The sequence below is a fragment of the Syngnathus acus genome, chromosome 3 (assembly GCF_901709675.1).
Source record: "Syngnathus acus chromosome 3, fSynAcu1.2, whole genome shotgun sequence".
NCBI classification, from domain to species: Eukaryota; Metazoa; Chordata; class Actinopteri; order Syngnathiformes; family Syngnathidae; genus Syngnathus; species Syngnathus acus.
Window position 1 is genome coordinate 7,455,437 of NC_051089.1, and position 15,784 is coordinate 7,471,220.

At 41.6% G+C, this 15,784-nt stretch overlaps 3 protein-coding genes across 5 annotated transcripts; 1 reads left to right on the top strand and 2 right to left on the bottom strand.

The window, feature by feature from the left end:
* Positions 1 to 319: 319 nt before the first annotated feature.
* tfb2m (transcription factor B2, mitochondrial) lies at positions 320 to 4,249 on the bottom strand. Its single transcript, XM_037247712.1, has 10 exons — positions 4,082 to 4,249; positions 3,312 to 3,648; positions 2,913 to 3,102; positions 2,688 to 2,779; positions 2,419 to 2,572; positions 2,205 to 2,353; positions 1,913 to 2,002; positions 1,767 to 1,823; positions 1,531 to 1,679; positions 320 to 1,006 (listed from the first exon to the last, which is right to left on the bottom strand). The coding sequence occupies exons 2-10, from the start codon at positions 3,603 to 3,605 to the stop codon at positions 817 to 819; spliced, it is 1,365 nt and encodes a 454-aa protein (XP_037103607.1). The 5' UTR covers positions 3,606 to 3,648; positions 4,082 to 4,249; the 3' UTR covers positions 320 to 816.
* A 972-nt stretch (positions 4,250 to 5,221) lies between these two features.
* On the top strand, positions 5,222 to 10,270 carry LOC119120641 (saccharopine dehydrogenase-like oxidoreductase). 2 transcript variants are annotated; one of them, XM_037247714.1, is made up of 13 exons: positions 5,222 to 5,506; positions 6,542 to 6,654; positions 7,049 to 7,129; positions 7,514 to 7,643; positions 7,738 to 7,787; positions 7,869 to 7,999; positions 8,192 to 8,309; positions 8,524 to 8,643; positions 8,719 to 8,775; positions 9,001 to 9,112; positions 9,228 to 9,309; positions 9,514 to 9,603; positions 9,775 to 10,270. In XM_037247714.1, coding segments are annotated over exons 1-13 (1,284 nt in total). In that variant the 5' UTR covers positions 5,222 to 5,307; the 3' UTR covers positions 9,776 to 10,270. The 2 variants fall into 2 exon arrangements, with proteins under 2 accessions (XP_037103609.1, XP_037103608.1); XM_037247713.1 differs by having other exon boundaries at positions 5,223 to 5,506; positions 9,514 to 10,270.
* A 122-nt stretch (positions 10,271 to 10,392) lies between these two features.
* Positions 10,393 to 15,457, bottom strand: gcfc2 (GC-rich sequence DNA-binding factor 2). 2 transcript variants are annotated; one of them, XM_037247706.1, is made up of 19 exons: positions 15,051 to 15,457; positions 14,821 to 14,922; positions 14,324 to 14,521; positions 13,970 to 14,236; positions 13,674 to 13,774; positions 13,414 to 13,565; positions 13,153 to 13,336; positions 12,902 to 13,025; positions 12,744 to 12,780; positions 12,503 to 12,600; positions 12,223 to 12,422; positions 12,006 to 12,150; positions 11,811 to 11,932; positions 11,580 to 11,656; positions 11,434 to 11,500; positions 11,013 to 11,159; positions 10,796 to 10,932; positions 10,563 to 10,724; positions 10,393 to 10,521 (listed from the first exon to the last, which is right to left on the bottom strand). In XM_037247706.1, exons 1-18 carry the CDS (start codon positions 15,376 to 15,378, stop codon positions 10,592 to 10,594), a joined length of 2,619 nt encoding a protein of 872 aa, XP_037103601.1. In that variant the 5' UTR covers positions 15,379 to 15,457; the 3' UTR covers positions 10,393 to 10,521; positions 10,563 to 10,591. The 2 variants fall into 2 exon arrangements, with proteins under 2 accessions (XP_037103601.1, XP_037103600.1); XM_037247705.1 differs by lacking the exon at positions 10,393 to 10,521 and having other exon boundaries at positions 10,562 to 10,724.
* Positions 15,458 to 15,784: the final 327 nt, after the last annotated feature.

A 15,784-nucleotide genomic window follows, 5' to 3' on the forward strand; every position in this document is an offset into this window, starting at 1 on the left:
TTCTGGCGACAATGGGGATGGCTAGTGTCTACGTCATCGGGGACGAAAACGTCAATTCTGTTTGGGTTAATTAACTGTGCACTTTTTGGTTTTATCTTGAGTCTTCCAAACAAAATTCACACAGTTTAAAATGTTTTATTTTATTCAAATACATTATTGTTAAACACTGAATGAGTTGAGATACTGTCATGACCGATGGGAACGTTTCCAAAAACGGGGGGAGGGGGTCGTGTATTGCAAATTGCGTGACAAAAAAATTAATAGAAAAAATAAAATTGAAAGGGCTATAACTATTTCCAAACAAATTACAGTCCACAGAATTGGTATAGAATTTAATTCTCAATACATTGTGCCACATTGGAAAAGTGAACCGTTTAACTAAAAAAATAGTCTACAAAACATAACAAGCATATAGCTTTTTAGCACTTGCAGTAAAGATTTTTTAAAATGTGTAACGTACCAAGCGCTTCAGAACCTCCAGAAGTGATTACAAAGAGTAAAAAAAAATGTAGTTATGAAGTTGAAATCTTTCGATGACCTTCTACATACATGGCTTTAAGAGCAAGGTTTTTAAACATGAAGGTCAGCAACACATACTGTATGAATTCTATTTCACCACGTTATAAAACACAGTCGGAGTCCATTACTCTGCTGTTCACACACCATGAGCAATTATACTTTGAAATCCATCTGTATTTATTTTGGACTGACCTTGTCCCCGTTTCATCTTCATTGTTATTTGTATTTCACTATTAATAAATTATACAATTTTTTGTACTTGACATGATCTGTTTGTCTAGTATATGCACATGTAATTTAGCCCCATCCCTCTTTCTCAGTGTTCTCCATGATCTCTTCATAGAGCCAGCTCTGAGTGAACTCCTGGCTCTTGTCCATCATCTGGAACAGCTGAAGATACTGCATAGGATGAAGCTGACCTGTCAGGATATCTTGTGGAAGTCCCATCGCGGACAACAATTTACTCCCACTGTCAGGTGACCAAAGACTTTAAAAGGAAAAACAAAGAGACAGAGCAGAACAGTAAGAATGTTTCACATTAACCGTGTATGCCAATTCCCTCACAGTATGAATGGACAGTTGATGCATGCCGTTGGGATTCAATTCCAAGTCAGTTTTTCAATCCCCATCCATGTTTTTCAATCCCCCCCCCTCCCAAACATCTGTAAGCGGCTAACAAAATTAGAGTGGATGCAAAAAGTCTACACAGAAACAACAAGGCTTCTGTCTAAGAAAGCAAAATATTACAACCACAGAAATTTGTTTTGGTTTAAGGCACTTGGAGCTAGGTTTTGTGCGTGTGTGCAAACTTCCTTTTAATACGAGTTTGAATTTGGTGGTTAATTCTCATCGCCTGATGTCCACAACAGGAATATTTTTTCTCTACCTTTTTTGGCATTTAAAACCAGGAGCTACCCATTCAACAATACCAAAATAATTCAGTTAAAATTTGGAAAAGATTAATGTTTGCATATCTGTGCTGTTGAATTGTGCAAAACTGTGATCGCTTACTTAAGCTTGTCAATGAGCCTCCCCTTCTTCTTTGCCAAACACTGTTTGACCATCACCATCAGGGTGGAGGCATTTGCGGGTGTGAGGCCGCCAGAGAACAAGTCGGCCCGTGGACGCAAACGAACCAGGCATATGTTATCATTGGGAAGCTAAGGAGTGAAAATGAAGAAAAGTGGAACTGTATTAAAAGCACTTATGTCAATCCTGTTTAGATTAGTAATTGAATGAGTCATTACAAGGCCTTTGGGAGGAGGTAGATTCTGTTTGGATGTCACAAACGACTCCCAGGGCTCCTGTGAACGCAGATGAACATATGGACACATAACAAATGGTCAGTGGTTGCACAGTCGAGTAAAAGTTCATCTTCTGACACGCTGTATACCTTGTGTAGGAGTTCAATATGACAGGCCATCTGCCAGAGGACACTGAGGGGTCTGTAATGCCTCATTTGGCCAGCGGGAGTCATCATGACCTGACAGAAAGAATTCACATACAATCCAAGTCAATGTTTAGTATATTGTCAGGTAGTCGTTAAAAGGAAAGCACAGATACCGGTGTCATACGCAGTTGTTTGCTTTTGCAATATGGAATTTATTCTGTTGGCGTTGCATGTTCAAGAAATGTTTTTGTGTTTGAACAATGTTTGAATCGAATCAACCTCATAGTCCTCTTACCGCGTACTCCCGCTCACTCAAAAAGAGGTTGAGCTCTATTCTTCCGTATCTGTAGAAGGACAGCCGCTCAAATAGAGCATAAACTAACTTCAGCAGAATGGCACGTTCTTTATTCTGCGGCACGATGGCCACAACTTTCACTGGAAAGTCTAGAGAGAAACAAATAAAGATTTAGACAAAATATAATAAAATACCTTTTTGTGCCGTTTCTCACCATCCGACCAGTTGGTTTCTGTTATTCCCAGGTCATTGAATAGTTTATCAGTGGACATTACTGATGGCTTGTTGCTTCCACCCCAGACCGGGTCCAGTCTGAAGAAGTCACAATGAGCCACTTCCAGCTGACCATCAAGAAGGGCTTCCAATCCCTAAAGTGGTGCAACATCATCCATTTCACTCACTTGTGAAGACTGCCTTACTCAGCAATGCAGCATTCAATTTTCTCAAGTGGAACCCGAGAGTCTGTTTGAGAGGGTTTCTTACCCGCAGCTCGTTCAAGAAATGTTTCTCTGTCTCAAGTGCCACAAGTTTGTGAACTCCAGAATTGAGCAGGGTCTTTGTCAACACTCCGGGACCTACGGCCGACAAACAAACGCATGCAGCTGTTATTTCCATTCCCAAAAAAACAATATATGCAATATGTGTGTGACAAATGCCAAATTGCAGAGGACTACAGAGCATTTTCACTTTTACTGACAAAGCACATACCTGGGTTGCATTCAATGAGAATAGTCTTGTCACTGTTTTGGTCAGGCCCCAGATGGTGTGCTACCACTTTAGCCAAATCTGGGTCCACTATGAAGCGTCTGACTTTTTTACAGGCCCGAGCTTGACGTATATTATCCTCAAGTTCACCGACATCCAAGAAATCATTTAAGCACATGGAACGATATTGACCCTGGGGGAATAATGAATGAAAAGATGTTAAGTCCCTTCTACCACTACGATGTTGAGATAACCAGAAGCACAGGAGTAAACCATGTCAATGTCAAGCGCTCAGGGTAAAACCTACAAAACATTTGAATACTGACCCATGAGGGCCAGGCCACACCTACAAACAGAACATTGGGGGAAAAAATCCAAGTTTAGGAACCGATAAGTGTCTACCTTCATAGCCACAGCAGACAAGTTCCTGTGTGCGAGTGGTGAGGAGGGGGACGCCCTCTCTGCACGGGGCTGTTGTGAGTTTGCACTAAGCGTAGGCCGACCAGGCCCAGGGGACAAAGAATCAAGGCTGTAGGCCCTTGTGTGAAGCATCGGGAGCCCGGGCACTCTCGGAGGAACCAACATTGTCCTTCGCAAAGAAGACTGACTTGCGATGGCCAAACAGCAAGAAGCGCGTGAAGCCAGCTCCAACAGCCTACAGATGTGGGTGGACATGATGGAACTGCAGACAGCCATCAAACGTGGAAAAGGAACTCAAGAACTCTGGCGAGGTCCGTGCCTAAAAGGGGGTGAGAACAAAATATGTATTTCTTGGGTCTTAAGGTGCGTTTTCAATTTTGTACATTTCTTCCAGCCTGATTTAAATGCCATAAGGAAGACACGTGTAAATTAGTTATTACACGAATTTATGTTTCATAACGGGTCATGTAAGTTTATTACTTCTGTAATATACAGTACTGCAATGCACTGTTAGCCCTCCAAGCACGTGTAAGGCATACATTGACGTAGCACAAAATAACAAGCATTTTAATTACCGATGACTTGTTCTGCTTTTGGCTTCTAGTCCTAAAACCACTTTCGTAAAGAATAATATTTTGAATCAAAAAGATGGGACAGGGGAGGAAGCTGATTACGTCAGCATATGTGCTAACTGTAAGCTTCTACCGCTAACCAACTAACTAAGCAACGGTGAATAAAGGAGTGAGACATACCTCAATGTGATGCTCCTCTGTTATATTCAATTATAGCAAAGGCCGGCCTTCAAACTCGTCTCAGTGAAGCCCGTTTGCCCGTAAAGTCTGTGACATTGGCTCCGTACATTATGACCCCACGTTTGTTATGAGCGAGTAAAACCGCTCGTGTTGGTAGTCGCATATTAACTACGTCAGCAATATTGTTCCGGGCACACGGAGGGAAATTTCTGGGAAATATCCACATTCAACGGTATTAACAAAAACGTCATTCTCTTGAGACAAATGTTAATTAGTTGTAATCGTATGTTTTCCATGAAATTGTGTGTTTATGCTTTTCCTCTAAGTATTTTGGAATTTGTTGTGAGAACGGTAGTGTGCGTGAACGACGTCGCCATGTTTAATGTGGCACAATGACGCAGTCGCTTTAGCGAATGCACTCATGTCTATAAGGATGACTAGTTTTCATGCGCCGTTGCATGTTTATTATGTAGCTCCCGTTGCCATTTGGCATATTTGGTGATTTGTACTTTTGATATTGTTCATGTTACGCTGTCTCAGAAGCGAATACAGAAGCTTTCCTAAAGTTACTCCTTTCTTCCACCCCCAAGCTCCGCCCTTATGATTCTAGATATATACAATATCGATACGATTTTTGGTATCCTTGATATTATCAATATCACTTCGACACCAGCTCAACACTGGAGTTTCCTTTTGACTAGTGTGCACGCCGAGAGTCTTTTCTAAAAGGAATCACTCATACTCGCTACTTACAACTTAAACCACACTCAGTCGCCCCGAGATCAGTTATTTAAAAAAAGTGCCATGAAATTATTGTCAATTTAGCTGACTCAGTATCATTAATGCTGAGACCTTGAAGCAACATATGTACCCCATTAAAATGTGGAATTGCAATGAATACATTTACTGGAATAATAAAAAAAAAAAGCTACTTCTTTTATTTGATGGGCAATAAATAACTTGTGTTAAATGTGAATAAACCTGTTAAAATATGATAAATATGACTTCCACTTCTAACGTTGCTAAGTAACTACCGGGTCACAAATATTCGTTTAGAACTGACGCGCAATTGTGACATATCGGTATCTCTATCACGACACCAGTTTCTTCGATATTAAGGCTTGCAGTATCATACGTCAGATTCTGTCGCTTCTTCCGGGTAGATAAGCACTGTCAGGTGTGTGTCACTGGTCGCTGTGCTCTCACTCTACTTACCCGCTGTCATCATGGCGAGTGTTCAGACATCATCCAACAGACCTTACCATCTGGTGATTTTTGGAGCCTCCGGGTTCACGGGACAGTTTGTGGTGGAAGAAGTTGCCCGGACGGCGTCTGAGGGTCCAAAAGGGAACCTCAAGTGGGCTGTGGCTGGTAGGAGCAGGCAGAAGTTGGAGCAAGTTCTGGAGCAGGCGGCCTCTGTCCTTGGTTTGTATCGGGCTTTAGTTCTTTTTTCCCTCACTGCCGATTTGCTTTAAGACGTGAAGCTGTTGAGAATTGACTTTTTGCCGTACCAAATACCGCTTTGAAATATTAAATTTGCATTGTTAGACTTATCTGAGTTCACCTTTATCCAAGACTGATAACAAAAATAGGGAATTCCAAAGTACAACCAAACTAACTCCACAAATCACTCTTATTGTCCACAAATCGACGCCAGATTGCAAACATTTTTAATCTTGGAACATCCGTAGCTCTAGCATTCATTACCTGCATCATCAGGAATGCAGTGCAAAATGCAGCAGGGTTGATTTTCCAGGTTGACAATAGTCTCTATGCAACAATCTAAAAATGGAAAGTAAAGCCTAAAACCAAATTAGAACCTCGGAACATTTCTGTGTTCATGACAGTTACCAGAGGATTAAATTGGTATGATTTGACTTTCATCCACCCCTCTCTTTGTCTTTGTCTTTTGGGAGTGCACAACAGCTGATGGAACATACCATCTCACTGATCAAGCCCACTTTGGAACACATACACCATTTTGTTTTGTAACTGAAATTCTTCTTACCACTTGGCAATTTTGCAAGGCTCAAAAGCTCCCAAAGAGCCATAATTAATTTAATTAGCACTTAAATGTAGTCCCAAATCTGAAAACAAACTAATATTCTTTGAAGAAAAAACAAAATATCAAATAACTCGTGTGCAGCAATAATTAGATCAAATTATTAGAATTTTTTTCCCCCCTTCTCAAAAAAGTAATTGGCCAAATGCAAATATGTTTACTGCCTTATTAAGGTTTGAACCACACTGCACGGGTAACAACTGGCCCAATTTGCCAAGATGTCAGATTTTATTTGCACTTGTTTGATATTCAAACTAATTAAAGAAGCACCTTAAATGGGACAAATTCGAATGTCCTCTTGTGAATCTTCCTCTTTGAATATGGGAGAATGGCTTCCCTCGTTCTTCTGAAAGTTGTGAACAAAGGATGAATCCACTGAAGCGCCTCTCGTGTTGCAGAAAAGCCCGAGCTGAGGACCCAAGTGGACATCATTGTTGCAGATGTGGATGAACCCGACTCTCTTACGGCCATGTGCAAGCAGGCTGTCATTGTTCTCAACTGTGTGGGGCCTGTAAGTACACCGCATGTATTTTTATTTTTCCAGCAAGTGCTAGCTTTGTCTCGTGACACACACCTTTTTGTAGGCAACATTTCCACCATTTCCCCCTGCTCTCTCCTCCTCTGGCCGTCTCTCACACTACAGCATTCATGTACACAATGAAGGCCACAGTCTGGCGGTGCACAAACACGCCTTGTGTCCAGTCATGCCGCTTTGCATCTGGTAACCCATTCTGATTCTTGTTTCAAACGAAACTTTGCCTTCCACGGTTACCCACAACTGTTACCCGCTACCTCTCTATCAGTTTCCTTGGAATTTCATCCGAACACCGATTACATGTTTTATTTTGAATTCAGTGAAGGGCGATCTAATATGGGGATGAATGGATTTGTCTTTGTCTTAATAGTACAGGTTCTTTGGTGAGCCAGTGGTTAAGGCTTGTGTGGAGAATGGAGCACACCACCTTGACATTTCCGGAGAACCTCAGGTATTCATGTGAGATCACAAAGTCGTGCCCAGTTTCGACTTCTGAATCAAGTACACTATTTGCAGCAAAAACTCCCTTCTTTGAACAAATCAACATTTCAAATTGTGAAATGTGTTTTCAAATCAAATTTAATATTGCAAATCATAAGACCATTAGTCATCTTTTAAAAGGTCATCAGTTTCTGCAAAGGAATGTAAGCGCTCTTGAAGCATTTCATGTGATCTGATCTTGAGAGACTTTCTGTTCTAAAATATCACATTGAAGCAACGTATTTGATCACATTATATTCATGATGCTCGCTGGGATTTTTTTTTTTTTTTGTCCGTTTATTTTGCTTATGCAGGATACGCCTGATTTTGCTCTATTCCACACGTTTGTGTGCAGTTTCTCGAAGGCATGCAGCTGAACTATCATGACATGGCAGCCGAAAAGGGCGTGTACATCGTCGGAAGCTGTGGATTTGACTCCATCCCTGCTGACATGGGGGTCCTGTATACTAGGGAGCAGTTCAAGGGTACAGAGACATTCTTGCATGATTGCGAACGACTGTGAAGCACAGTTTCCCCCCCGCCTCCTGTAGATAAACTATTTTGCCACAATGTTCTCAGGTACTCTAACTGCATTGGAGAGCTTCCTGACTGTCAATACTGGCCCTGAAGTATGTGAAAACATTTGATACAATTCTATGCCAAAGAGTTGTTCCACGTGACTGTTGAATATGTTTATCTACTCTTGACAGGGAGGAGTCATCCACGATGGCACGTGGCAGTCTGCCATCTACGGCTTTGCAGACAGCGACAAGCTTCAGAGTCTTCGCCGGAAGTTTAACTACAAACCGTTGCCTTCTTTAGGCACCAAGCTGCAACGCAGGTATTGTATGTTTCTAAGGGCTGGGCAGGACCGGACCCAGCTGCAAATGGCAAAAAAATGAAGTGTGATTTGTCTGAGGAATGCAACTTTTTATTTTTTTTTAACGTTCACAGCTTTTCACCTATTGCTGATGGGTCTGGAATGCATAACTGGGCTCACTGGAGTGTACCTTTCTACCTGTGTCTTTCATAGGGGTGCATTGTTCTACAGTAATGAGGTCCAGCAGTACACGGTGCCCTTCATGGGTTCTGATCCGTCAGTCGTCAAGAGAACCCAGCGGTTCCTGGTGGAGGAATATCAGGACACTCCGGTTAGTTTGTAAAAAGAAAATGATAAAAGTTGAACAAAACGTAATCCCTTCCTAATGGAGACATTGGGGATTTTCTTTCGTCAGCACAAATGACATTTTTATATTTTTACCTGTCATACAAGTGTAAAAAGACTTAATTGAAAATAGATAGATCAGCCAGAACAGAGCAAAAGCTAACAAAAAAGCTATATATTGAATATTTTCCCTTCTCCAGGTCCAGTATGGAGCCTATGCAGGCATTGGTGGCATTGGCAGTGTCATCAAATTGATGTTTGCTGGCATGATGTTCTGGTTGTTGGTCAAGTTCACTTTTGGACGGAACCTCCTCGTCAAGGTAAGGTGACAAATGTGCAAATCTCTTACTAAATATTTGGACTTGTATGCTGAAGTCTTCGCTGTTTCGTCACAGCATCCAGAGTTCTTTTCCTTCGGACTCTTTTCCAAGGCTGGACCAACTCGGAAGCAGGTGAATGTGTACATTGAAAAAAAACGAGATAAAGACTCTGGAAGTCTTAAGTTTCTTGTATAATCTTTAACAAATACTAGATGATTAGTATGAATGTATTGATTTCAAAAGTTAAATAGAACTGATCTTTTCTCAGGCAGTGATTGTTTTACGAACCTCTAGAGGGAGCCCATGTACCACACTGAGTATCACCTAACTAACCGATCGACTGTGTATGCGTTTCAGATGGAATCATCCTCGTTTCGCTTTGCTTTCTACGGAGAAGGTTACACAGAAGGACTGGACCCCACCCAGGGAAAACCTAATGGCAAGATTTGCACGCTGGTTCAAGGACCAGGTAAACGATAGCAATTCTTTGAACTCTTCAATTAGAAGTTGTTTAATTAAAACCATTTATGAAGCTCTCAGCTGTTTACCTTTAAGACCCATGAACATTGTTTCTCCCTTTTTAGAATGTGGCTACGTGGCCACGCCCATTGCTTTAGTGCAGGCAGCTCTGACAATCCTCAACGAACCTAAAGCCTTGCCCAAGAGGTGAGTCATCAAACCCTAAAAAAAATGCAGACTTACAAGTTTACTAGTGAACACCCCATATATATATATATATATATATATATACCATACTAGTTAAATGGTATCAAAACAATATCGGCACAAACGGTGTGCTGCAATGCAGTTACTTCATATTTATAGCTTTAAATTTTTATAAAACCCACTTTTGTTTTCCCCCCTATATAGTGGAGGAGTGTATACTCCAGGAGCTGTGTTTGCGAAAACCACCCTGATCAAGCGTCTCGACAAACACGGCATCCAGTTCTCTGTCATCTAGTAAGGCTCCCTGTACGATTATGTGCTCCAGGATTTACTTGAAGCATTTGGAAGCAGCTGCAGAATAACAACTCGATGTTTCCAATCTAGAAAAGCTCATTCAACATTGACAGATTACGTTCCAACAACACTTTTGTAACTATTCTTTTTGCACCCTTTTTTGTCCTGCAGAATGCAGCATTACTCATAACTCACTGCCTGCAAAGTCATTTAGCACCGTCAAGTACTACCAGAGTACAAAGATACAATCCAGATTTTGTTCTCATACAATCAAAATTTTTTTGCAATCCACAACAGATTTTGCAGCACTAAGATAATTTGTGCTGTAGAGCATAGCAGCTTTGTGTTTATTTGCTTGTGTTAAAGGCATCTTCAACTTGTTTTTGTGGATAATGCTTTGAATTCCACCATAGTCATCTTGTCCAAATATGTACTTGTTAGATTGAGCATTAAGATTGTGCTCAAAATGAAATATTCCAATAATACTCTGCATAAATTGCTTTTGTGGTCTGGAATGATCTCAACTAGGATGTTGAGCTTACTCCAGGCTTGTTTTGCATCCAAGTGCGAGTGAGGTGTGCAGATAACAGGTCTTGCGGATTTGCCTTTTTTTGTGATGAATTTTGCTGTTTTGGATCTCTTGAATAAAGTCAGCTCTTCAAACAGATGTCTTATGGCTTTGATAATGCTAATGCCTTTTGGAAGAAATCCACCAGTGGTTGTTCCCATCAAACATTTAGCTCCATTTAATTGAAGATACCGTTTTAAGAAATATACACTGAAAGTATCTTGGTGAATAAAATGTAATTTTATTTAGAAAAATAGTCTTTCCTGTATAGAAACTGTATTGCTTACAAAAACCGCATGAACACACTTTCTCTTGGCAGTGAAAAGCCTTGAAATTTTTTATCATTTTTTTGATAGCATGTGATAACATTCAATTGGAAACACTAGTCCATGAAAAAATATGCTTTTATCTGATTGTAGTTCATTCAATTTCTTGATTGAGCAGCTGATGAGAGTAGATAACATCCTCATAGTGGTATTTTTCAGCTATGCTCATGATGGCGTTGTGGCATCGCATTCGGCTCAGAATTTGCAGCACTTCAACCACTGCAAGCCTGAAGACGGGGGAACAAGTATGGATTACATAAATCCAGAATAATAAGCGTGGTTGTCAAACTTTCACTACCTTGTGTCCGGTGCTTTGGGAGGTTGTTGTTTACAAATGTTGTGAGCCTTCTGAATGAGGTGATCTTTGAAAGACTGTAGCTGAGGCAAACATTCATTTTCTCCTCCAAACCAACTAGTTGGCAGGCTGTCTGCAATCTGAACAGAGACAGGATAAGTTTAAAACAGAAAATGTAGAAAATGTGTGCTCTTCCTGTTTAGAAAGGAACAGTATTTACCCTTTTACATGCTTGAAGGTCAGTGTTGGACAGCATCTGGCTGCCAAGGGTGATCATAAGGTACCGGCACAGCAGTTTGTCTAACATCAGCTCCTTCAGCACCGAATCAGGCAGCAGTTGGTTCCATTTTCCCATGTTTCCTAGTAGCTAGCACAAGCATAACAAAACAAATGCATGTGTTAACAAGGTCATGAAAAAATATATGGGAAAATATTCATTGGCGTCAGGCAGAATCTTCATATTGCCAAAATTATGTGGAAAAAAAAAAGTTTGCCATTTCCAGCACTTTAGGGAATGTGTGGAAAAAAGAACACAGTTGTGGACTGACCAACAGTAAAGATTTATGATTTTTATTTTACCAAATTGTGACTTGGCATTTCAGCCTGATGCCAGTGCTATGCTAAAAGTAGCACTCTCTTACCTTGATAGCCATCCAGAACTGTTGATTCCTAAAGTGACTGTGAGGAGATAACCTATCTTCTAGAAGCCTAATAAACCAGCAAGGAACATTTTAAAAACATGTTACAATCAAAACAAAAATAAAAAAAGTAACAGAAAGAAACTGACTTTTTGGGGTACAATGGGATAAAGACGTCTTCATCCACACAGACCCTCAGTCGGCCAATCACAGCCTTGGTGAGCGCCTGTGGACATGAACGCACATTAATGCAGTTCAATTCAGCATTTGGGTGTAATTTCAGGATCAACAAACTGTTGAATGCACATTTAGGTTCATCCTAGAGTTTGTCCCACAAGCTGAATATCTCAAATTTTGTGTATGTTTTAAAACAAGCTTACCGTGACCGGCTTGCTCTTCTCTCCTTCAAAAATTGAATAGTCCTCCTTCAGCCGGTGACACAGCTCAGTGAGATGGGTTGACTGACGGAGGGACATGGGGTCCCAAACCAGGTCTACAAAGGCTGAACACAGAAGAGGATGCAGTTTGGTTTTGGTATTTATGCAACAATGGGTGGGTTGGGGAATGTGCGCTACCTGTTATTTTGGGTATGACTGTCCTTTCGATGACATTAGAAAGCATCTCTCTATCTAAGTGCTCTAACTCTTCATGACCGTGGCCATGACAAAAGGTCTCCACTGCGGTGAACCATGGGAGCTTTTCAAAGTCTGTGCTGGTATCCTGACACACAAACACACGAAATCATCTCAAATCGACTGCTTGTGTCATGAAGTGTTCAGAGCATGTAAGCACCTTTAGAGGGTTCCATCCAAGCAGCTGATGCCTTATGATGGGGTTAAGCAACTTGGGCAGACACAGAGAGATGTAGGCACTGTGGTAAGAGTCCGAGTAGAAGCTTCTCCATTCTTCAAAGCGAGATAAAATCTTTTTAACATCATGAAAGTCGTCGTGAACGTCAGAAAAGATTTCCTGGGACTTCAGCAGGATGGCAGCTGGAATGAGAGCAGATAGGGAAACGTGTTTGTGTCAGCATTTCAAGCGTATACAAACGGTTGTTTTTCTTCCTCCTTACCCATCTCCTTTTCCAGATATTCTTCCTCTTCACACGAAAGCAGTGTATCTTCAGGCATATCGCCATCTTCCACAGGTTCATCACAGGTGCCTTCCACTCTGCATTATGAGAAGCACAGCACAGAGCCGTGTGAGACGTCAGATGATGTGGCTGGTGAGTGTTTATCCCCGCATTATGGCAAAAGGTTTGTAAACAACTGCATAATTTAAGTGATTTGTATTCAGAAATGAATCTAACTCACCTCTGAGTGTCAGTTCCATTGGTGGAGTTTTCTGTGGCTGAGATGAAATAGAAAGTAGTGAAAAGTGGATTACGGCCAGTGATATCTTCATTATGGCTCATTAGCAGGCCAATAATTAGAAATCAATTGAGAGGGATGGATTGATGTAGCCAACTCACAGCTGAGCTGCTGTAGGTGCTGGGCATGCTCCTGGATCTTCTGTCGTCTCTTGGCGCACAGCGCCTCCATCTGGCTCGACAGTAGCGTGTGCAGCTCTAGTTCCAATGAGTTGATTTCAACAACCTGCACTCGAAAAGAGCCTTGAGTAAGAAAACCAACTGAAATATGACATTTTAAATACATCTCCTTGGCATCTATAAATCCGACAGCCATCATGTGCTTTGGGTGAGCAAATCAAATGGCGTCTTACCTTCTCACGCAGACACTCCACCAAATTATGGGAAAAGAGGGTCAGATCTCGGTAAAACTTGAGTTGTTTTTCTGAGGAGCTTTCCTCCAGAGATTCCACAGAGGTTTTAGCACTCTCTGCATCTCCCTCCATCCGACTCAGCTGGGCTCGCCGCGCACTGTGCACCTCCTTCAGGGAGTCCAGTCTGCAAACAAACGCAATCACCTGAAGGACTTCAACCACTTGGCAAAGTTGGAATTAAAAGACTAACTGCAAACCTACGTTCCAGCTATCCTCCTCTTAACCATTGAGACAGTGAGGGAGGGGAGTATCTTTGGGATCTTGAGACCTGCTGATTTCTTCTTTAGTCTCGGATGTTCATCGTACTTGAAGCTACTGCAGCTGTAGTTGCTGGACTCACTGCCTGTTGGGCTCTGAGTGTGAAACGAAGCAAGAGAATCAAACTATGAAGTCAACTTCACTGGAGAAAAACAATTGGAATGGAATTTATATCCCAATAACCGTTCCACTAATCTTCTTACCTGTCCGCCAGGCTGTCTCTTGACTCCCTTCCCAATTTGGGTCTCCTCCCAAAGCTCTTGTTCCTCTTCGTCACTCCCTGACAGACTGCCAACACTTCCCTCTGATACACAAAACAAAATTACTTGAAGCACAATAGTCTCCTAACGTAAAACCATCTACACAGCAAATAATTTGATCCCTCTATCTATCAGTGATTTTCATTAGGTGCGTCGGGACAAAAACGTGGGCGTTCTGAAAGACACTTTCAAACATGTAGCCGAAAACACGGACTTATGTACTTTTATTTCTTCCATACCAAGTTTCTCCGCGATCCTCTCCTTGACGGTTTTGAATCGCGGCGCAAACTCAATTCTTTTCTCATGATCATCAGGTTCATCATCATCATCATCGACCCTGTCTTCATCCTCCTCCTCCTCCTCCACTTCTTCTTTATGGTAGCGCTCTGGGGTGCTAGCGGAGGAGTTTCGGCCATTTTTGTCAAGAGGGATGAACTCTTTCTGGGCTCTCATGTCCCTCCTTTGCCTCTTAGCTGCTTCGATGGCCCTTGCACTGGGGATCACAACTGTACACAAAATAAACATGGCACATTTAGTCTAAGTATTGCAGCACCACCGTATGACAGGTAATCTAGAATACGAAAACAACTTACATGGTTTAACAGCCGAGTAGCTGCATTTTGAGGTCGATGAAGAGGAACTGGCAGCTCCATCATCATCATCATCATCATCATCCACCTCATCATTCACCACTTCCTCATCATTGTCATCACTTTGGTGAGAACTATATGGTGATGCTTGGCTTTCATTATCTTGCCTGACAGAAGCAGATGTGACGATCCCTTCTGGTTCTTAAAAGAAAAAAAACGGTGAGGAATGTCTTAATTACTTCACACAACATCTTTGATACGTCAAGAGCATTGATTCCGTACAGTAACATGACATAAGCGTGCAGTGATAAATCCTCATGTGTCCATTGTCACTGAATATAGATTTCTACAAATTACTCCTTTGTCCTGTCCTGTGAATATCACTGTGCTGACAAAAACCCATCATCTGTACTAGTCGAATTCAAGTCTATTTTCATCAGATTAGCATCGATTTTTAATCGTGCAAGCCATGACTAAGTTTGAATTGAACCGTTACCTACCAACTTCGTGGTTGATCCTGACAGGTGGAACTTCCTTTTTCCTCACTTGGAACAAAACGGCTTTATCAGCAGACTTCTTTAGTTTAAACTCAGGTTCCAGCGCTGGAAACAAATATGAGGTGTAATATTCAGTGACTACGAACATTGAAAGATTTTTTTTAAAAAGATAACTCTGCTCTAATGTTAGCTAACTTGTCACTATGGCGTTCTCCCCATTTAGACATATTTACGTTCTTTGTCGTCAGAGAAACTGAGGACTGTGCTTGTTTTCTTCTTGATGCCATCATTGTCGTCGTTGTCATTTTCTTTATTGTCTGCCGTCAGCGTGGATATCTCCACGTCCTCTCCGTCACCCTCATCCACCTTTGATGAATTCGGCTCTCGCTTCGAGCTGCATGATATTCCACGGGAGTGACCAACTCTGGACGGCTTAATTGCCACAACCGCTACAGCTTTCTCTGACCCGGCTCCATCCGCAATATTCCCCTGACTTTCCTCTTCATCGCTCGAGTCTCCCTTTCTCTGTCGAAAATTTCTCCTGGGCTTTTTGTTGAACATTTTTAATTCCTAAATTAACAGATGAGCGTCTTGTTTTCGAAGTAGGGCTAAACTAGTTTACGTCATGTCAAAACGTATTTACAAGTGTCGTAAACAAGACGTAAACGTATCTCGGTGCACTGTGGGTTACGTAGTCCTAGTCGAAAGACCTTGAGCGGGTTGCCGCTTGCAAATGCATCTGCTAAATAGTTGCATGTGTCAGATCTGCGCCGTTAACTAGATAGATGAGTACATTAACCTTATTTATCCAAATGTATCCATGACCTTTTTTAAACATAGATATGTTTCTGTGTTAAAACTCTGTGGCTTAAATTGCGCAACTTTGCCACATTCAAAATGGCAGCGACGTTTACGTACAACGCGGCTGTTATGGGGTTATGTACCTTAGACATCGATGGATACCTAC